Source organism: Anser brachyrhynchus (assembly GCF_964034855.1).
Source record: "Anser brachyrhynchus genome assembly, chromosome: 14".
In the NCBI taxonomy this organism is placed as follows: Eukaryota; Metazoa; Chordata; class Aves; order Anseriformes; family Anatidae; genus Anser; species Anser brachyrhynchus.
In genome coordinates this window covers 10,180,362-10,202,147 of record NC_137709.1, presented here as the reverse complement: position 1 = coordinate 10,202,147, position 21,786 = coordinate 10,180,362, and the positions used below count along the sequence as shown (strand labels likewise).

General features: G+C 40.4%; 1 protein-coding gene across 2 annotated transcripts; it reads left to right on the top strand.

Moving 5' to 3' along the window:
- Positions 1–4,464: 4,464 nt before the first annotated feature.
- Positions 4,465–14,360, top strand: LOC308177658 (uncharacterized protein C5orf47 homolog). 2 transcript variants are annotated; one of them, XM_080555275.1, is made up of 6 exons: positions 4,465–6,539; positions 8,155–8,243; positions 9,713–9,815; positions 12,459–12,508; positions 12,654–12,752; positions 13,495–14,360. In XM_080555275.1, exons 1-6 carry the CDS (start codon positions 6,149–6,151, stop codon positions 13,519–13,521), a joined length of 759 nt encoding a protein of 252 aa, XP_080411401.1. In that variant the 5' UTR covers positions 4,465–6,148; the 3' UTR covers positions 13,522–14,360. The 2 variants fall into 2 exon arrangements, with proteins under 2 accessions (XP_080411401.1, XP_080411402.1); XM_080555276.1 differs by lacking the exon at positions 12,654–12,752 and having other exon boundaries at positions 4,466–6,539.
- The last annotated feature ends 7,426 nt before the right edge of the window (positions 14,361–21,786 follow it).

Sequence of the window (21,786 nt, the reverse complement as noted above, 5' to 3'; positions counted from 1 at the left end):
CTTTGTGAATGTTTAATAAATGAAATCTCATTACACAGGCAGAGTCTAAAAAATTCACCTCAGAAAAGGTGAAATACCACAAGTCTGGAGTGTTCAAAACTGAAAATAACCACTCTTCGTAGTGAGGGCTTTGGCCAGTTCTGAATTGCTGAGGAGTAACTTTCTAGGAAAGCTGATATATCGAATCCCTTTTGGGTTTCAGTTTGTCCAGAAACTATAAATAAATGCTAGGGGCAGACTCCAGAAGGTGGAGATATGCCTGCGGGGTAGAATTTCAGAATTTCCACAGTACATGAATCTCAACTATTTTCTTTCAGCACAAACTGCTCGCTGAGCACAGTCAGCCACCAGCTTTCTCTTGGGTGCTGCTTTCACTAAATGAACTGCTACATTCCACATCAGTGAAGAAACTCAGTTTGGGTGGAGATGGATAAAACCCATCTAGTACAGAGTAAAAGGCTAAGGTATATTTTAAAGAGAGTCTCTTAGCTGTCAAGTTGTTGTTGGACAGTTTCTACTGTCTGTCCTGATTCTCCAGCTGCTGTTTATTCAGTGCTATGAAAGCCTGCTCAGGCACAGTCCAAAATGCACATCGCTTGCCTACAGGAAATCTAAGACAAATAATAGCCTCAGAAAGGACAGATGAGGAAAAAACACTGACATCTCTTCCTCTGTGTAAAATAAGCTGATTCAGTCTGCCAGCATGAAAAACAGCCTCTGGGATAAGAATATACTTGCAGCTGTCTTCCCAGTCATAGAAATTGAAGGGGGTAGAGGGGCTGAATCGGTGCTCTAAATACGTTACTGAACTCCCTGTTTAAGATGGAGAGAGAGTCTTTCCGAAACGTGATGCTCTCGTTAGGGCTATCAGATATCACCTGCTTTCATGCCACCCAAACTATAATTCGCTGACTTTTTGTAGGGCTTGTTGGAGAGAGGCTTTTGAATTGTAAATATTAATTTATTTGAATGTAGCCATTATTAAGGAAAGCCCCCTCACTCATCTTGTTTACTGAGCTTGGGAAACCATAGTGTATTACTACTCTGTTCAGGTTCCTTTCCAAAAATTTGCTAGTCAAAAATTCTCAGTTCTCCTTGTGTATATAAAATATGGAAATATATAAGGTTTGTGTTTGTTTTTTTCTTCCTGAAATTTAATTTTAGTGAGTCATGAAAGCTGAGAGTAAATCCTCTGAATACAACACAGGTACTGGGGAACTGTGAGAACAGGTTTTTGATTTTGCATGAATGTTGATGTTTAAAATGGACTTAGTTTTGTTGCTCTTGGTGATGTGGCATTTTTTTGATTCCAAATCTGCATAGCAGAGTGAGTTGGTTTGCTTTTCATGTGAGTGAAGAACATTGGTTTTACTTAAATGGCAGACTGATGGTGTAGATGCAGTTCACACATGCTGTGTGCCTTAGTAACTCTTAACACAATTTTGTAATCTGTGGGGGATATCAATTCACACATAGAGCAAAACATTTAAAAAAAAAAAAAAAAGTCTGCCAACCTTCTCCAACCTAATGTTTGAGAAATTGTTTGCTTGATCTAAATCGCCATCTCACACTGCTGCTGACTCATGAACCAAGATCAGTTTGCTTAGTGATTGTTTTTGCCTTGCTATGCATGTGAAAGCATTAAGTTGTCAGTTTAGCAAAGTGCCATTTTTCAAGACAGTGCTTGTTGCTTTAAGCACTTGCCCGGTATTGGTTTGTGTATGGAGTACATTCTGAATTTTCTTTCAGTGAGCTAAATGTGATTTTTAGGTTTTTGAAGAACATTCTCATCGTAAGCAGCAGGCAGTAGCCCCCAGCTTTGCTTCAGCAGGCCAGCTGTTCACAGGCAGATGCTGCTCTGTACACACTGGCAAAATCAACTCAGTTCTTCAGTCAGTAGTGAGGAAATTTGCTCAAGGGTTGCTTTCACAGGAGGATGTGTTTGGAGGAATTTAATGGCAGAACAAAGCAGGGACTGCTTCAATTTTCTCTGCAGAACTGGCAATCCCTGGAGACAGAAGCCCTGCTCTGTCCCTCTCCTGGCAGCATCCTTACGTCTCTGGAGCTAGGGAAGGGAGTGAATGTTCAGGGACTGGAACAGTTGTGCTAAGGCCCCAGTACCATTACAGAGTGCACCCGCTGCTGAGGAATGAGTATGTTCAGTGGTATTTATACTGCAGTTACACAGAATTGTCTCTCTTAGACAGGTGCATTGGTGATTACGTATTCTTCCACAGTTTGAGAAGACAATCTGGAGTTTTATCTCAGGTAGGCCTGACCTTTCCCATCTGCTTGTTCATGGAAGGTCTGAGTACACATTTCCCAGAATTACAGTAGTAATATTCAGTATTATAATTCCTGCAGCCTAACATTTGAAAGAGCCAAGGTAAAGTATTCTTATCACTGAATTGGAAACAAAGGGTGTCATCATTAAATAAAACTAGTTTGCACATTGACATGGAAAAGATACATCAGAAAACTGAAGTCCTTACCTGCCTTTTGTGATATTCCCATGACAACGAGTTTTTTCCAGTAAGAAGGCTGTTGTATTCTGGTGTTACTGCAGCAATCATTTTGCCTTTTTTGAGTCACTCTATAGTTTATATTTCAGATTGGGAATCTTTATTTAAATACCCTAACATGAAGTTCTTCCAAACCAAGTGTTTCAGTCTCATTGACTTGGGTTTTGGTTATAAAGTCCATGGTTCTTCTCAGTGACTTGAAAATCTCTCAAGGGGGTACTCAGGCTTTTGTGTAACAAACTTAGTTTATAATGTGCTAAATATTTTTATGTGCAGCATGGATAAATGGGAAAATATGCCTCTCCTTATGAGTGGTGAGGATGAAGTGATTCCCACATGCATGGTTTGTAAGGCAATCTGAGATATGCAGGTTCATTAATATGAAATGCAGGTGTGTTAAAATGGCAGCTGGCCATTTTATGCCTCTGCTGCACTGTGTTGTTGCTTACATAATTAACTGAGATCTATTGTAAATTATGAAATGTTACAAGTAAGCAAAAACTGAAGGCATAATGCATTGCTTAGATTTACCAGAAGTGGTGAGTTTTGTTTTCATAATGATTCCTAGTTATACTAATAAATGGTCTCCAGTGTGTTCTGTAAAGTAACCACGTTCTAATAAAATACCTCACTCCAGTGACTCTTACTCAGGCTTCTGTGAGAACGACAGATACAGTAATTGTTTGTTCTACTGGTGAGGATATAATTAACAAGGTTTGTCTGTAGCTGTTCTCAGAATTAGCATATTTTCTACATTAAAATCTTGGTTTACAGTGTTAAAATTCATATTTTAGATGGATTCACAATTTGAACATGATAATGTAGTATTTAATCAGCAATCTGCCTTGCCAGTATTATGTTGAGTAATTCTTTGCAGTCCACAGCAAATAATCCTCACAGAGAAACAAATCTCAAATGAGAATGGGTTTCCTTTTTGCTGAGGAGTAACATGAGATAAATCACTAAGTGTGCATGCAGCAGTGGCCTGTTGGCTCTTTCCTTCCTTCTTGGCATAAATTGTGGGCAGGCTACCACCAAACCTGTCTCGTTTTAAAACGGTATTTGAGGTTAATAGAAGATGATGCATAGTTTACCAAGTAAAACTGAAACAACAGAATGCAGGAAACAATGCACATTCTGAGCTGGAGAAGCTGACCTCTGAATACAAAACAAACTGTGATGAGGTGCAAACTGAAAGCTACAATTGGGTATATTTTTAACTAGACAGTTGAAGATGTGGTGAAAAGCTGAGAGGTTTGTTCAAAGTAACAAACACAGAAGTAGCTGGTAGTCAGTTCACATGTGGAAAGGAGCGTGAACAGTGTCCAGTTCTGCAGATTTCTCAAAGACTTCAGGGAGCATTGGTTTTTGTCAGCAGTAACAGATTCTACAAGGGATCTGAGCTGAATTTGCTTTTGAAATCCTGGCAATGTGCTGTTGAGGAACGTAGACAAAATGCGTCACACAAGGGATGCGTATTTGTATTGTAAATCACAAATTGTGTGGAAGAATATGCCATAAATACAGGTGCTGAGAAAACCCACTGATGTGGCAGCCCTGATGCCCTGAAAGGGCCGCAGGACAGGAGCAGCCAGGTGGCAAAGCGAACTCCTGGTCGGGATCATGCAGCAGCAAGTGGTCATGCAACGTGTGAAGAGTCATGTACTGAAAATGGGTGCTGTTTAGATTTATGTGCGTGCATTTATGTTCTCTGGGTGGTTGTGGACTGAGACCTGTGTATTTCAGCAAAAGAAGCACTTTCTTAAGCAAGGCTTTGTGATTAATGGACATGACAAAGTTTGTACTCTGGATCAGTTTTTAATGAAGCTATTTGTTTGCCTCCCTCTGAGCTTCATTCCCTCAAGCTGAACACACTGGCTACCTCTCTAGGCCAAGCTGTCCGCTCTGGTCTTTGAAAAAGAGGGAGTGAGTCCCTGGTGCCTTCTTTCTCTCTCTCTCTCTCGATCTCTTTTTTTTTTTTTTTGTGTGTGTGTGTGTTTGTGTGTGTGTGGGGGGGGGGGGGTGGCGGGGAGGGCACAGTCTCAGTGGTTATATTATATAACTACGACCTCCTTTTCATTCCATGTGCTTTGGATCCTGCAGTAGATGTCCTTTTATCATTGGGACATAACAAATTACTCTGGCAAACCGTCAGGCTGAGCCTCTGGAAGTTATTTCCCTCTTTTTCAACTGCATACACAAGATGCCTTTTTCTGACAGTGTATAAAATAACTGAAAATCCTGGGATACTTCGCAGAAGAGTGCTGTGGGTTTTTCCTTCCCCTTGGCTCCCCTGCCTACATCTCAGGTTCCTGCGGGGACACGGGAGCGCTCGTTTGGTAGGTAAGGCTGCCATCTCGTGGGGTCCTTCTGCACAGCACCCTGCCTTGCCAAGGGGACAAGGGGACGGCAGCTCTGGAGACCTTGAGGGCTCTCGGTCGTACGGTCTCTGAAAGCTGGGGAAGATTCCAGGGTGACAAGTTGCCGGTACCATTCATATGCTCCTGTTGATGAGTCAGAAAAAGTCTTCTCACAGACTTTAATTTGTAATGCTTTCCCTCCTGAGAGCTAAGGGTGCTGAAATGCTGAGAATACAGAGCAGTATTTCAATGCCAAAGCAAAAATCAATGAGAGGTGCGCTCTTAAGTTGTTTGAGAAATCCTGCTTGTCACTGACAATATGTCCTAACCCCAGTGCTGGCCTGTCCAAAGAATGCCTTGCTGTAGTGGTGTCACATGGCACTCACGCTTACCAGCTGTTGCTAGAAGGACAAAATGACAACAGTTAAGATTCCATAAATGCTGGTGGCTGGAAACCCACCCACCCGTGACCCATGCACTGGCAGGTAGGCTGTTATTTTGGGGTATACTGGTGTGAACTCATTGTATCAACACAGGAACTGTAGAAGGGCCCACATGAAAGAGGTGCCACTTGATCCTCTTCTGGAAATCGCAGCAAAGATGGGTAGTACATCACTGCCTTCAGCCTGGAGCCCTGTATATCACTATCACTTTATCAATAATTTGCATCAAATACGTCAATATATGACTTCAGGCTGTGTCTTTTGTGCTAAACCTTTACTGAAAGAGGGTAGATTGAGATTAGACATAAAGAAATTCTCTACTATGACAGTGGTGAGGCAGCGGACCGGGTTGCCCAGAGAAGCTGTGGATGCCCCATCCCTAAAAGAGTTCAGGTCCAGGTTGGATGGGGCCCTGGACAACCTGATCTAGTGGAAGGTGACCCTGCCCATGGCAGGAGGGTTGGACAAGATAATCCTTCAGGTTTCTACCAATCCAAACCACTCTGTGATTCTATAATGCTGGCCAAAGGCATCCTTGCAGAATAGGTTGCTATCTCATCTGAGGAGTGAGTTATAACCAGCTGGTAGTGGGCTCATCAAACCAGGGGGATGCTTCCTGAACTGCTGGAATTTTGTGAGAAACCATTTTTCTGTGTGCGTGACTGGGTGGCACAAGGCCCACCCTTCACTAAGCTTATTGTTCCTTCCTGCTCAGAAAATAGTTACTTTTCCTTTTTTCCCTCACCAAGCCAGAACACTGAAATGGGTCAGTGGTGAGCAGACGGGATGGGGCAGGCGGGGTGCTCTGCAGGGCCCCCACGCCATGCCCACGTACCCCACAGTGCAGCAGCTGGGCGCCCACTCCCTCAGCCCCCGCCTCCCCAGGCTCTCCTCAGCGCCCTCACAGCCGGCCTGTCCGCCAAAGATGGAGCCTGGCTGCAGCCAGGGGAGGCCGCTTGTGCCACACATTTATGTCAACAGCTTCGGCTCCCACCGCTGCGGTTCCCTCATCCGCTGTGGCAGGGGCTACAAGTGGGCTGAGGTGGGCCAGTCTAGGACCCTGCTTTCCCAGCAGAGCCCCGTGGGCAGGAGCAGGGGGCAGAGGGCAGCCAAGGCGCGTGGGGACAAGGCTGACCTCAAGCCATCGGCCGCTGCTGGCAGGGCCCAGGAGGTGGAGAGCTGTGGTGGGGTGAAGGATACCAGCCTGTGCCATGGTACGTGTTGCTGGGACTGGGGACCTCCATGCCTTGGGAGAGCATGGGGCTGAGGTCAGGCCCCTGCCATGCCCTTCTCTTCTCAGGGGACACCATTTCTGTGTGGTGCTTTGGGCTGGCACTTTGTCCCAGTCAGACTGTGGATGTTGCGAGGTGAATGTGGCACAAAAGTTTTTTTAATGTGCTGTGTACAGTCAGACTGGGTATTAGGGAGGAGTTGGATCGTGGTGTTAAACTCACGTGAGTGAAAAAATTCAGTCTTTTTGCCCCAAACTCTTACTTTGTTGAGCTGCAGTGTCTCCAGCCTGCAAGGTGAGGTGGCTGCAATGCAGCACAGCCTACCTTGTCCTTTCCTGGGATGAGGCCAAAAATAACCAACATCTGTGGAGCTGCTCTGTTACACATCGTAGTTCTGTGCCCTTTCTGCCTTTTCTCAAGAGATTCCCATCTAACCAACGTGTCACTGTGCTGCTTTCTCCTTCCTTGCTGTAACAGCCCAAAGATGTTTCTTAAATTTCTTTCTTTGTGGCTGGGACCAAAGAAAGTTGGGATGGGCATGGGTGTGGGTGCCTTTTATTTATTTAAAGCACAGAAGAAAGATTAGGCAGTTTCCTACTGTTTGCAGTCTGTTATGAAACAGAGCTCTGCTGCTCAAGATGAAATGGAGAGAAAATGGAGAGCGTGACCTGGCTTCTGGAGAAGAATCCAGGGCTGGGGGGTTGGAAATGCTGGGTGACAGAGAGAGGGTGGTCCTGAGTGTTGCTAACTTGTTGATCTTCAGCTTTATTTATTTATTTATTTTTGTATTTTTCTTCTTTTAAAAGACATTTTTCTGAAGATGACAAAGGGAGATGCTATATTAGGCTGTAATTAATAGCACCAGTTCTGCTGGTTTTTTTAACTGGGTGATGCCAACCAGTGGCTCAGAGACAGCCTGTAACTACTGGTAATTGGAAGTTCTGCTGCCACGATGTGACTGGCAATGGGGCTGTGGTGGCCTGGAGAACGCTGGTTTGCCTAAAGCTGTGCTGCAGGAGGGGATGAGCCCACAGCTGTGACTGAGTTCAACATCCCCATGTGCGTTCACCCTTTCACTCATCTGCACGCCTCGCCTGCCTGTCCAGCAGCTCCTGGGAAGCCTGCTGTCCTCACCCTGCTGGGAACTCATCCCAGTCCTTCCTCCTTGTGGCTGTGTGTCTCAACTCCAAAAGCTCAGCCTGCTCTCCTTGCTTCTGTTTTTTAGCACTAGCAGAGGCGATTATTGTGATTTCTTGCCTCAGTGTACTCACCATTTCCTCTTTCAGCTGAAATTTTTGTAGCTGCCATACTGAGGGGATAAAAAGGGAATTAAAAGCTAGTTGTATTGCCCAGAAACATGTTGTCTTCATTTGTGGTTGCTGTACTGTTTTGAAATCTGTTTTGTGAAGTTTGTGAGACACCCACTTGCCACATGGTTATAATGCAGAAATGGGCAAGATGATGGCATGATGTGAGGACTGATGTTCTGTAACCTGCTGGGACCAGAAATAAGCATCTCTGGAAGGATGGGATGCTGCAGCTTCCTCAAGAATTTGTTGTAAACACTCAGGATATGCTTTCTAAACTCTCTTCTTAGATGACCTTCAAAAGGAGAAGCCTGACACCTTTGACTTTCCCTGCCCATCAAGAAATGTTGAAAAAGTAATTAAACGAAAGAAGAAAAAGGTATGAAATGTGGGAGCTGATTAGCTGCTTTTGCATTTGAGAAAATAGCTTCCTGCTTGTTCCATATATGTCTATGTGAGAGCATAAGGGAGATTAAAAGATTGAAGTGGTAGTCTGTTTCTGAAAGCCTTACTCACAGAAAAGAAAAATGGAATTATTTTCCCTCTTTGGGGGCTTTAAAATTCTGGCTCTCATTCAATAAAGCACTTAAGTATGTGCTTACCTTGAAGAATGAGAGTATTCTGTTGACTTGAAGCATGTACTGAAATGCTTTCTTGGATTGGGGCCAAGGTGCTGCACACCTTGCTTGGTGAAACCTGGCAGGAAAAAACTTCTGCACCTTCTCTTCCTCTTTTGTTTTAAGCAAAGAAATTCCACAGGTTACAAAAAAAAACAATGAAGTCGAGAACAATAGGTACTAATACTATAATAGTAGCAATATGAAATTACTTTCTGTTTCACAGATGTATTTCTGTTCCTGTTCAGTAGTTCCACAAATGCTTGAAATCTAAAAAGGCACATTTATTAAAACAGTAACCCATTATGAGATTTTGTAATGTGTGAGGTACAAGTAATCAGCTAGACTGTAATATAGTAATGTCACAGATACTTGATTTAAAACCAGAAAAATACTACTGACTTCAGAGGAACAGCTAATAACATACTATAATATCACTCTTCTAGTACATTAAATAGTCTTCAAAAAGAATGAGGAAAATGTATTATGTTTTAGCAATAAACGTCCATGAGAAAGGAATTATCTTTAGATTTAAACTAGTTTCACGGATGGGGTCCAGCAAAAGTCATAACGTTAGCATGTTAACAGCCGTTTATATTTCTTAGTCTGTTTCTCTTCCTGAATGCCGTTGTCAACAGTTCCAATTTAATATTTTTAATGCACATTTGAAATATGCCCACTATAGTTGGAGTTTTATGCCTCTAAAATAAAGGTCATCAACATCTATAAAACAGATAAATACCGACTTGATATCAAATAGTCCAGGCCATTGCTATGCTGGGATGTGGCATGGGGTCTGAATTATGCTGTTGCTGAGGGATTAAGCAGAAAAGCTTTTTCTCCTGGTAAAAATGAACAATCTTGTCTTATTCTCATTTTTTCCCCCATTTTGGATGACTTTGAAGATAATTTAATGGCTCCGTGCAAGTTTTCATAAGTTCTTCTTATCTAGAAGTCCACAAGTCCTGGATAAACAAGAGTGCTAGGCCAGAAAGTAGGGCGATATCTCATGTGGAAAATTATGGTGTAATTCAAAGTTTTTTGACTTTTAAATAAGAGATGACTTCCAGTATATCCCATGTATATAGCCTTCCTCCACTTTTCCTCCTTGACATCCGCACCTCCAGTCCTCTGACTTCATAGTCATGCTGGAGAAGTCTGCCATATAGGAGATGTTTTGACAAAAACTTTTTATGTGCTTCATCGAGAAAAATTCAATTTTATCTTTCAGTCCAAAGTCTGGCTTAAAGTCTGGAAAGTAATTTCAAAAATGCTTGAAGAAAATGAAAAGTTCAGAAGTCGACTGTTGACTTGTAGTCGGCTTAATGGAGAAGGTAGGTAATGAACTGAGAGTATTTGCTGTCCTAGAGAAAACAAGTTAATAATGCAAGTCCTCGAGGTTTAAGATCTCGAGGTTTAAGGTCCACTAAGCTGTTTGTTTTGGGTAATATGCTTTACAACTCACAAATTACAGAAGTCATCGCATACTTTATACACTTCTAGCCATATTTGAACAACTCTTATTTTTCATTGAGGGCCTTATAAAAACTGTATTACTTGGGAGGAAGGACATCAGAAGTGTTTTCTGCAGTCTTTAACATTAAAAATATGAACATAAAATATGTGCAAGTTTTCCTGAACATGTTAAGTATATAATTAAACTGTTATTCACAGACAGGTCTAAGGCAGTACTTGGATGAATAATAATTTATTTCTTCACACTGGAAAATTGGAAAGTAGTGGTTGGTTTCATATTGACAATAAATAAATTAGATGCTCCCCAAAGGTAACTGTAATACAATTTAACATAACCATCAAACATGTCCTCACACTGTGCCCTCAATGCAGCTATTTCATTACTGGAAAATGACTAGGGAATTAAAAGTGGTGCTCTGTACTGAGACATCTTCAATTAGAGACATTGTAGTTGCTGCACAATTTGAGATAATGCAGTGTATGCTTACAAATGTAATTGGAATATCTGGCCTCACAGTCTGATGAGTTTTTAGGAAAGAGAATATACTAATCTGTGAAGAGTTACCAGGTAAGTTAAAAATAGCATATTCATGTGCAGTGCTTCTGCTTAGTTTACACTCATGTTGACAGAAGTTTTCCTCACACACGTATTAAGTTATGTACCAAAATGTATGTCCATTGTTGCCAATATTTTATGTTCATAACATGTTATGTTGTGGACTGATTAAATTTACACATACATAATAAGAAAATACTCCTTCAAAATTTTTCTTCATGAGAACAAAAGAAGTGCAATTTTGGTTCAGAATAGAAATACATATACCCCAGTGACCTGTTCTCTGCAACCTACGGTGTATGTAATTGAAACAGTAGAAGAAATTTGACAGCATGTCACAACAACATATTCTGTGATTGTTCTGTAAATATTCTGCATTATGTGGAAAAGCACTGCTGTTTAATTTAAAATCATTTTCTGATTAATTTTGGTATAACAAGATGCTGAACATTAATTATATGGTATTTATATTCTTTATACCAATCATGATTCCATTGGCCTTTGCCATATTTCTACATAGCTCTCTCTCAAGCTGAGAAAGTCAAGACTACTAAATCTCTCCTCATATGGAAACTTTTTCTTAGCTCTGATAATCTTTACTCTCTTATCTTGGTCATCAACTGAAATGCTTTCTCTCTGCTTCTTTACGTTCTGCGTAGTTCATCCATATTGCTCATTTGTTTGTGGTGATAAGAGACAGCAATTATTGGCAAGCCTAACACTGTATCTGACTTTTGCCTGTACAAGTAAATACCTGTGATATCTAAGAACTCCACAGGGTTGGGAATAGGTACCCTTCCTCCTGAACTCAACAATTCCTGCTAGCCAGGAGAGATGTTCCTGGGCAAGGGGGGTGTCTTTCACATCAGAAGTGTCTTAGGACTTTTTCTCTCCATAAACCTGTTGCAGAAGCCATTGTAGAACTGTGCTTTACTACCTAACTTAAAGGTTTTGATCTAGCAGCTTCCATATATTTTCTCGTATGGCTTAGATCATTGCAAAAGTTTCAGTGTAGTCATTAATGTCTATGTGACACTTAGCAGTCAGTGAAGAAAAAAATGTCTTCTAGGATTTTTGTTTGCCTGCTTTTAAGAAAAAGAAGAGTGGGAGACAAGGATAAAGGACTAGAAATCATTTAGAAAGAAACTAGAAATGAAACCATATAATGTGTGATTGCCTCTGAAATTTCAAGATATTGTAAAAAAAGTCAAGATTTCTGCTGATACAAGATCTCCTAGGTGGATTTACCATCTCAACGTAATGGTTGCTAATCTGCTTTTCTGTTTGTTATGGATATGCAAAGTACTGGTTTGTCTAGCTTGTATTTATCTTGGGATTGAATAGACAAGGCCCATTCCCTTTTCAGATACTTACCTCTTTTTGTCATCAGGAGAGAAATCATTAGCTATATATGCAATTTCCACTGATTCATTTCTTAAAAAAGAAACAAAAAAGAAAGCAAGCAAACAAAAAGCAGCCAACCATACAACCACCACCAACAAAAAGCAGCCAAATACCTATTCTATCTTTAACTGTAATTGTACCTCATTTTTCAGGAGCTTTAATTGAGAATCTACTATTAAGCCCTATTTAGCTGAAAACCATCAATTCTAATACCTTCTCGTTAATTAGCAGATTTTACACAACACCAAATCAAGGAGATAAGTCTGCTATTGATCTGAATTTTTCATTAAACAAGAAGCAAATGGAATAATTCTGGAAGACATTTAGATATGGATCAACAAATCTGAATAAACTTGCTTCATTTTTTAATTTTCAGTACATTAATAGAGCTAGAAAATTAATGCTGCATTTTATTGCCTCTATAAATAGTTCTATTGAGAGAAAAAAAAATGTATGTGAATTCTAATGCTACCTATTTAATCCTTGAAATGCTGCATGATTAAATTCAGTGTGACTGAAAATGGTGATGATTCTCCCACAGGCAATGGCATGAAGCAAAGTTCACAGAATGAGACATTCTCCCTGGACAGGGTATGTATATAGTCCATTAATTGGCAAGCAAGCTTAAAATGGTAAACAAAAAATTAAAGAGATATACTGATTTCGTTTAATGGTATTAATATGTTCCAGTCTTACACTTCAGTATTACTGATGTTGGGCTCAAATATTTTTCAAGATTTTGGTCATGTTTAGGAAGCAGAAGGGGTCTGTCCTCAGCAGGAAGGGGTTTTGCCCTCACAAAGGCACGGTCCCTGTTCCTGCACTTCAATTCTTTGTGCGTGAGTAGTAATGACTGTTCTCACCTGTTCTGACCCAATTCTACCCTAGGGCTGGTCCCCTGATCTCTGTAGCTCATTAATGGCTTTCTCACTGGAACAGGGAAATGTTTCATCACATACTTTCCCTCCTTTAACCCCAAAAGATTACTCATAGTATGTCTAAAAACTTGGATCAATGTACATAAAAATATACTGAAGTGTGCTGTCAACTTATATTGCTTTCCACAGGTTTTACGTCTCTCCTCAGTAAATATTAGAGGGGAGATACTCAGTCCGTAGAGGACAGAAAAGTACAGCAGTTAGAAATGCTTTAATTTGTAAGCTGTATGGTCACGTGCTCTCATTTTTTAGTTCTATGGGTGTAAAACATTCTTTTATGATCCAGTGAGCAGTGCTGGTTGTTGGCGTTAAGAACACTATCAACAGAAATACATGTAGGTCTGTTCTGGAAGTGAGAGCATAGCAGCTTGGAGAAATAGCAAAGCTTAAGGCTACCTTTATACTTAGATACTATGGAAGCTTCCCATGAGCTCTGACTAGCCACTTAAAGAAGTTCCATGCACATAGGGAAGTGGCCTATGTCCAGGCTGCCTACATGTGCAATGTGTGCCTTAATGAACAAAATCTTCATGTGATGAAGTACAATCTAAAGAGAGTCTATTTGTTACACTTCGTATATGACTTTTTTTGTGTTAAATGGAATGTACCACTTCACTTTTGTTGTCTCTTTTCCTCTAGGAAGAGTCCATCTTCGGTTGGGTATAGCAAGAAAATAAAGGAAGATTCAATCCAAAAGGAAATATAAAAGTAGTGAAATTGTTTGTTAAGATCTAGTTCTTAATGAAATTGGTGGTAAGACTACAAGTGATTTCAGTGAACGCTGTTTTTCTATTGTTTGTTTGGCATATGTGTTTCTGCTGTTCAAGAGGTTTGTTTTTAGAGTGGCTTAAACAGCTCTGTTGTGAAATATTTATTTGAAGTCATTAAGTCTAGTGTTTCACTTAGTTATTAGATTTGAAAGCTTTTTAATGAGCATAATATTGTGACAGTTTGCTTGCAAAAGAATAGAGATACACATTTAGTGTTGACTGTGTGTTTTTATTGAGTGTTTTTTTTTTGTAGCTTGTCAGAATCATAAACAAACATAAATTCAGTAAAGCAGAACTCCACACAAGATATATCAAAACACTTTTGTTCCTAGTGATTTGAATAATTTTGATTTTATTATAGTAAAATAACACACAATTACCCTTCTGTTCATTCATCCATTTATACATGAACCTCAGCAAGTATTTTGAATATGAAACCAGGTGAATATTTTCTGTCTTACTGTTCATCACGAAGCACGTAATAATATCATCATAATCAGAAAGTGCTGTTTATCTAGCTGACTTCAATAACACAATATAATTTTCTTCTGTTATGGAGTTTTATAGTTGGAACCTTGATTGACTGTTAAAACCTTTTAAACTAGCAAATTGTGTAAATGGAACACGAAGACTGCATAAAAATAGTATGTATACAGATTTCATCTCTATAGCTAAAACATTCACCTGTCACAATTAGACATCTTTGGTTTCAATAAAAGGATGGTTTTCTCATTGCATAATGTCTTAGTGTTTGCAGATATAATGACTGGAATGTCAGAGTGTTGAGCTTTAATAGTATGCCAGTGATTGTGTCATTAAGCAGCAAAGCATTTGGAAGGGTTTAATCTTTGTTTACTTAATAGTAAAACTGCAAATATGGAACTGGAATGTGCCCTTCTGATGACAGTTTGGGCATCAAGGTTTTTTTCTGATTTGTGGCTGAGTAATATTCTGATTTTACTTGAAATAGTTGACATTTCAGCTTGGAAAAGGAAGTGAGAAAGCAAAGTATTCAGTCAAGATGTGATCATTTTTCTGGCAGAAGAAAAATGTCATAGTTCTTTGGTATTTTCAAATTCATGTTTAGAGTCACACATTTATTTATTTATTTTTAATAAAGGAGATAGTCTTCCTGGTCCCCCACAGTTGTATCAATGAATTGTTGGCATGAAGAGTAGTTATTTTATAATCTCAGATTGTAAATTGTAGAGCTACTGCTCTAATGTTTCTTTTCTTGTAAACTGCAGCTGCAGTTGGTACCTGTATTAGCACAGACTTAAGTGGCCCTGGAAATGAAACTTGTGTGCTTCTGCTGTGCTGCTACTTTTTCATCCAGGTGCAATGGTGATTTGAGGGGAGGGCCCATGCAGCATCAACCTTGCCATATGACTTTATACTTGTTAACATGCTGCTGATCAAGAGAAAGAAATGTCTACTGCCTTCCTTATTAATCCCAGCAATCCGTGTTCTTACCTGCTTGTCTTAGCCCTCGTCCAACATGCCTGTGTTCTGCCTTCGTCTCGCTTCCACCTCAATCAAGAATGCAGCTCATGCCCAGAGCAGAAGGTGGTGAGCATCAGTCCTTCTCAGCCTGTGAGGTGTGTGAAAGTGCAAGCAAGGGTCCAGCAGCCCCTTCCCCCAGAAACCCTGTGGTGGTGGCTATATAATTAAATGGTTGCGATCCACTAATAGAAAAGAACCTCTGATTGGCAGTACTCTGAAAGGGATCTTAAATTTGAAATCACTTTGGGTTAGATCAGCTAATGCATCAGGGCAAAAAGATAGATGGTGATTTAAGTTCAACTTCTAACTCCTTGAGTAATTTCCTACTTTTCTAGGTTTGGTTTCCAACTCTTTGTCTAGCTTTCTACTTTAGTGACCAGATTTCAAAGGTACTGTTATAAACAAGGGTAGTTAGAGCAGTTAAGCTACTGAGAAAAAAAAAAAATTTTTTGAAGAAGATCTAGCTCAGGATGTACAAAGTAGCCCAGCTGACACGTACACTATCATCATCCACTCAAATCCCTGCTGCAATTTTTTTTCCTTCATAAGACCAGTTAAATATAAACTGCAGAAGACAAAGTAATTGTTGTGTTGCATTAAAATATGCATATACAATCCAAGTAAGTAGCATCTTCAACACGAAAAAAGGGAATTGTTTATACAGGAAGAACTTTATTTAAACCCTCTTTGTTAAAAGAAATCAGAAATAAATAGGGGAGCCTCAGGGCACTAGATCAAACACTTGAGATTCAGAAAACAACTGACCCTCCTCTGAAGTCCTTAATCATCACTGCAGAAGCAAAACCAAGGGTCATACTGTCCTGCTGTGGTTCCTGGGTAGTGATGGTGTTCTTTCACATTCTTCAAAACTCGTATCAGTTACCTGAAGTTTTTAATAACAAATCTCACTTGGAGTGTGAACTGAAGCAGATGTGCAAATATAGAGGTCATGATTTGTCTTTGCTTTGCAGCCTTTTTTCCCAGTACATAAATTACCTTTTGCAGTACAAAAATTCTAGTGAATTCTAAAAGTTCAAGAACAATTTTTAAGCTCAACCCTGAGAACATATTGCAGGAGATCTGAGGAGGTACGTTGCGGTACAGAGGTGGGAGGGAGCAGCCAGGACTTGCAGAGTAGCTGAAGGCGCTGCTGCTGAATTCCTCTGATCAGTAAATGCTAGTGTCAGCCACTTGCCTCAAGTTCTTAGAGTTGGTCTGAATAAGTATTCTTTTGTAGCACATTTTTATAAATACAGATGACTCTATAGGAAGCTAAGTAATGCAGAGTAAGGCCTTCAGTTAGCAATTTGCTGGTAAAACAAAGTTTAACTGGAAATAACACATCTGCTGGGTCTGAAATGTTTTGATTGAACGTTTTCCCAGATGGTGAATTCTTGCCAAATGAGGTCCCCTGGCTCCTGGAGCACTTCTTGGCAGGTCAGCCCAGGATACACAGCCTCTTCTGTCTGCCCAGTGACACCAAGGAGTGTCCAGAGCTTGGGGGCTGGAAACTCCAGCCCTTGGTGTTAGGCTACCACTTCCAAACTGCTGTAAAGCTGTAAAAAGCATGAAAATCCTGGGGGCTTGAACTCCACTTTGATTTCCATGTCTGGAAGAGCTAAGAGGCTTGGCTGGAGGCAGGACTGCTGGAGCTCCTGCGCACTCTGACGCGGAGCTGTGACTTTGGGCAGGCTTCCCGGGACAGACCTCAGCAACAAGACTGCACCAGAACCAGAGGGTCCTCGGAGCTCCCCCAGCTACTGCGCTGAGCTGGCGTTTGCAGATGCTGCCCTACTGCCAGACACAGTGCCACTGATCAGCTGAGGCTTGGTAACTCAGGGAATTGTTTTCTGGAAGTATTTTGATGTTTCTGAAGTGACCTTTCTGGGAATTTCCACTTTGCAGGCATTTTCAAAAGCGGTTGTTTCCTGCCTGATTTGGACCAAAGCCATGGATTCAGATAAAACCCCATTTCCTGCAAACTGGTGGCTTGGCTTGCCAGGCAGCTAGCTCTTCAGCTCATGACCCATCTGCTCTGGTGTTGAGATGAATCAGATTCCTCTGCCCTAATCCTGTGGCCTGCGAGGTTATAACTTGGCCATTACAATCACCAAAGCTAATAATGTTTCTCCGTTGATTCATTCCATAAAAAAAAAATTCAGCTTTTAAGAAAACTTGGGAGCAGGATGCGGAGTTTCTACCATGATCGGATTTCAGGAAAGTATAAGGTGATCTTTGTCTTCACTGGATGTTTACATCCAGTAAATGTCTTTGTCTTTAGGGCCGTTGCTAGTAGTCAATGTTCATGTTTTAACTTCAAAGCTCCTAATACAATTTTGCATGGCCTCTGCCTAAAGGATAGCCTTCAGCAGGCAGTTCAATTCTATTTTTTTTATCTTTTGGGAAATGACTTAAAGCAAATTTTGGGCATATGTGACATTTTATGTCTGTGTGCAATAGGTCTTTATGTATGAAACAAAACATGATGCAACTTTGATTTATAGCTCTTGTAAATCTTGGCGACTTGGGCAGATTTGTGTAATATGTATATTTTCATTGCATAAGCACTTATATAAGTACAACAACAGGAATTTCCATAAAACCCAAAGCGTCCATACTTCAATGAGTTTAATAGTATAGGCTTTTCTGTAAATGGAAGTAGCAGGGGAACCTATCATATTAAACGTATTAAGGACACAATGAATTTTAATAAACATTTATAGGAAGCTACCCTCTTGTTAGTGACATCACAGACATCTGATCTGATGGGAAAAAAAATCATGTTTGAAAGTTTTTCTGCTTGCTTTGTAGCTGGTGAAAATCGAGGTGTGTAGCTGCAGTTTCATTTTGTTAGAAGCAAAATATATGGAGGCCCCTGAGCAAGAAGAGAGTATGCCTTGATGCAGACAGAGAGAGGCCGAATACCTACTGGAGGATGCTGCATACTTTCACCTCCCGTTGTCTGTGGCCCCTCTTAGAACAGGCTGCATCCCATCTTCCGTGCTCTATGTACAGGGCATGTTAATGAGAGCATCTCTTCTTCTTGTTCTAAATTGTGAACTCACAGGTGTGTCTCATCTGAGAGATTTTGCTGAATTGCAAACGTTGCTGGGCTGCTTACAAGTATATGTCTGATTTGTGTAGTCTTCCCAGAGATCACGACAAGAACGTGTTCATGCTGTGAATGTGTGAAATTTATTGCATGCCTGGCATTCCTGCACAGATGAGGAATGGAGGCAGATTAAAAGAGCTGTGCAGGAAGGTTCTCTAAGGCACTGACAAATGCTTCTTCTCCTCCAGAAGCTTTGTAAACTCTTGTATTTTGAAATGAATACTAGATTAACATGGCTTTTTTTTTCTTTTTTCTTTTTTCTCCTCCTGTTCTACTATATGCTTATTTTATTGTTCCTAATGTGTGTGTGACAGGACGTCAGCAGTGCTGATGTAATTTCACATAATGGATGATCTCCTCCATAGCAAAGGCTACAAGTTAACCCCAACTTAAAATATACATGATCAGTTTTTACACCCCTTGGTATTTTAAATTTCTTTAACTCCATGTAGGATAAAGATTCTTGGCTATGATAGCAATTTATCTGTGGAGTGATCTCCAAAGGCAAAGAACAGAAATGCACTCCTCGCTCAGCTCTGTCATCCCAGACTGAGCAAACCAACAGGGGATGTGCAGTGAGGAGCAGTTCGGAGCATGGGCTGGGCACAGGGACTTGCCCTTTTATAACATCCACAAGTCTGTGGTTCGTGCAGGCAGGCATTTTAGTGGGAACAGTTCCGTACTCGGTTTAGGTTGAGGATGTGGTGAGATTCCTTCCTGTATTGATGTGCTCCATCTAAATGTTACTTTCTATCACATCATGGTGTCTTTTACAGGAAAAGACAGATGTGAATTTGTGACATACCGTATTTATTAAGTTACAGGACTCAGATCAGGGCTGGGTTTGGATTGAACTGTCACCTGAACTGTGCTCCTCACTGCTTGTCACTGTTCTATTGGACTCATTTTGAAATGAATTAATGGGAATGTCTGAGAGACAAACCTGATCTTTCATGAGAAGAGTCTGAGGTGGCTGATGTTCTTTCTAGGCTTGCCCTGCCTTGACTGGTCTGATTTCCTGAGACTTTGTCCTCATTGTGTGCTTTCAAGTTCTGCAGTTTCTCCTCTTAGTAATTTCTGCCACCTGTCCAGATGCTTTCAAATACTTTTATTGAGAGCCCAATGTCAGTTTTTCAATGTGTGAGAAGAGATAAAAATAATATGATACTTACAATAATATACAAGAACACTAAAGGGAAAGCGCATGATGTGCAGGAAATATGTTTTATGAAGAGATTTAATGGGCATAAGAAATTTGTAGATCATGGAGCAAGTGAGGAAAATAATATTCATGAACAATGAAGTGCAGTTGATTTATATGTTCAGGCATGGAGTGGGTAAAAGTTGGACTATTTTGAGTGACATTTTGTTTACGAGTTGCAGAATTTACAATACAGTGAAATGTTATACCCAAGCCCTGTTACAAATATCAAGCCTCTTAAAGACAGCCAATAATCTTCAGTGTAAACTGATAATGAAAAAAGTAATTCTACTCTGATTTGTTTAACTGGAAATAGAAAATAATACATCATGTGAGTCTTATTAAATGAAGAAGGAAAGGCATATATTTTTGTTGACAGGAGAAATACATTGTTTATTCCTCTGGAGTCTCATGTTGCTCGTACTGCTGCTTTGTCTTATTGCCAGTCACTGATCTGCTCTGTGTGGGTGGAAATGTCAGAGTTTGTATTCGCTCCATAAGAAAAGCTGTACGATACTCTTTGATTTGTTGTATTCACTTGGGTTTGCTTTAATGCTGTCTCTAGAGAAGGTTTGCTTTTAGGATCTTGCTGGCAACTTTAAGCATCCGTTTTTTTCCATAAAGCATTCTGCTCTGTAAACTCACTGCTGGTAGTTTGTGTCTGTCTGTGAAACTGGTATTTTGCAAAGAGGTATTTTCAAACTGAAATGGAGCATATGACCTGAAACAGTTACAGGGCTAGTTCGGTCTCATGGAGGAAATAAAGGAAAGTTACTGGATGTAATGCCAATGACAGCTTAGAGGGAGACAGTATCTCTCTGCACATCTCCATCTGCCATGCTGCCAGAATTCTCAGATGGTGCCGTTGAGACGTTGCTTAAAATGTGCTTCTGTTCTGAAAAGTCGTAAGGTAAAAGCCGCATCTGCTCACTTATCGCAGGTTCTCGCTGCTAGTACTCACAACTAAAAGCCTTCCAGTGACAAAGTGGCTCTAACTGCCAGTGCTCGAGTGCTGGCAGCATTGCTCTGTGCTCTCTGGGTTATACAGAATATCCCCAGCAGGATTTAGTTCTGTTTAGTTATCGGTAGATTCACAGATTTGTATCTAACAGCAGAAGTAATGCACAAGAAGATATGGGATTCACCTCATTGCTCCTTAGCTATGTTACTGTGAAGACCATTCAGCTATAGCCAACAAAGTTTAATATATTAAACTCTGCAAGCATGTCAGTGTATTTATGTGAGTAGACATACTGAACAAGCAGGTGCCACGTTTGCAACTTTATTTTTCATGCTGTAACCACGGATTTGCACAAGTGATTCTGGAGATTTAACATGACCTTGTGGAAAGTGCTGCTTAAGACATTCTCTTAAGTAAGAGGACCTATCTACTTATTGCTAAGATCATATTTTGGCTAGCAGAATATGCATTACTGATGTTGAAGTGCATGAAAGTGATTTGGTTTAATTATCACACAATGTATTTGCAAGCTTTGCTTTTTAACAAAGCACTCTCATGTCCCCTTGTAATTGCCAGATGAAGGTAGAAGAACATTACACCATTTCTATGGAGTTACAATGCAGTTGTTTCCTTTGGATTTTTTAAATAATATTTCCCAGTTCCTCAACTGAAAATAGCCATTTTGCTGAGAGAGGAGCTAGAGTAGTTCAAAAGTGTATGTTCAGGAAAAGATAATGATGGAGTCTGTTAGTCTCTTTGGATAGTCAAATCATATGATATAATCTGTAGTATACTGAAAGTTGGGGGAAGAGTTGCTGCAATTGCTTTTTTTTTTTTTTTTTTTTTTTCACTTGGAGCATTTGCCATATGGGGAGAGGCTGAGAGAGTCAAGATTGTTCAGCCTGGAGATGGCTCAGATCAGAGCCAGCCTCTTCTCACTGCGGGCAGGCCAAGGGGCAATGAGCACAAGCTGAAACAGGGGAAATTTCTTTAAAAAAAAAAACAAAACTTTTTTTGCTTTTTGGACTTTGTGCTTTTAGATTTCCTTACAAACTCTGCATTTTGAAGGTCCTCAAGCCTGAGCCAAACTATCAACATAGCATTCATCTCTGAGCAGAGCATGAGAAGGCAGGTTTTGCAGGGTTTATAACTTGCTATATATTTGCACAGATCCTAGTCCAGATGGGCATTGATGGTTGATTTCTGGTAACACTGCAATATTAAGTTATTACTTGTACTAATTTAATCAACTGTCTTTAGTGAGTGGGTTTATGCTCCTCTTAAGAGGCACATTCTCCCATCTCTTAGGGATGCAGTCTGCTGGCTTTCTTTGTAGGTATCTGTTCCTGGGCAGACTGCAGCAACCTGGAGTTGTAGTTACAGG

What these genes read in the sequence shown, in the direction of transcription:
- LOC308177658 (XM_080555275.1), top strand. Translation starts at nt 6,149, where the DNA reads ATGCCCACGTACCCCACAGTGCAGCAGCTGGGCGCCCACTCCCTCAGC. An exon ending in TTAAACGAAAGAAGAAAAAG is followed by an intron (nt 8,244 to 9,712) that starts GTATGAAATGTG and finishes TTTATCTTTCAG; the next exon opens with TCCAAAGTCTGGCTTAAAGT. An exon ending in TTCCTGCACTTCAATTCTTT is followed by an intron (nt 12,753 to 13,494) that starts GTGCGTGAGTAG and finishes CTTTTCCTCTAG; the next exon opens with GAAGAGTCCATCTTCGGTTG.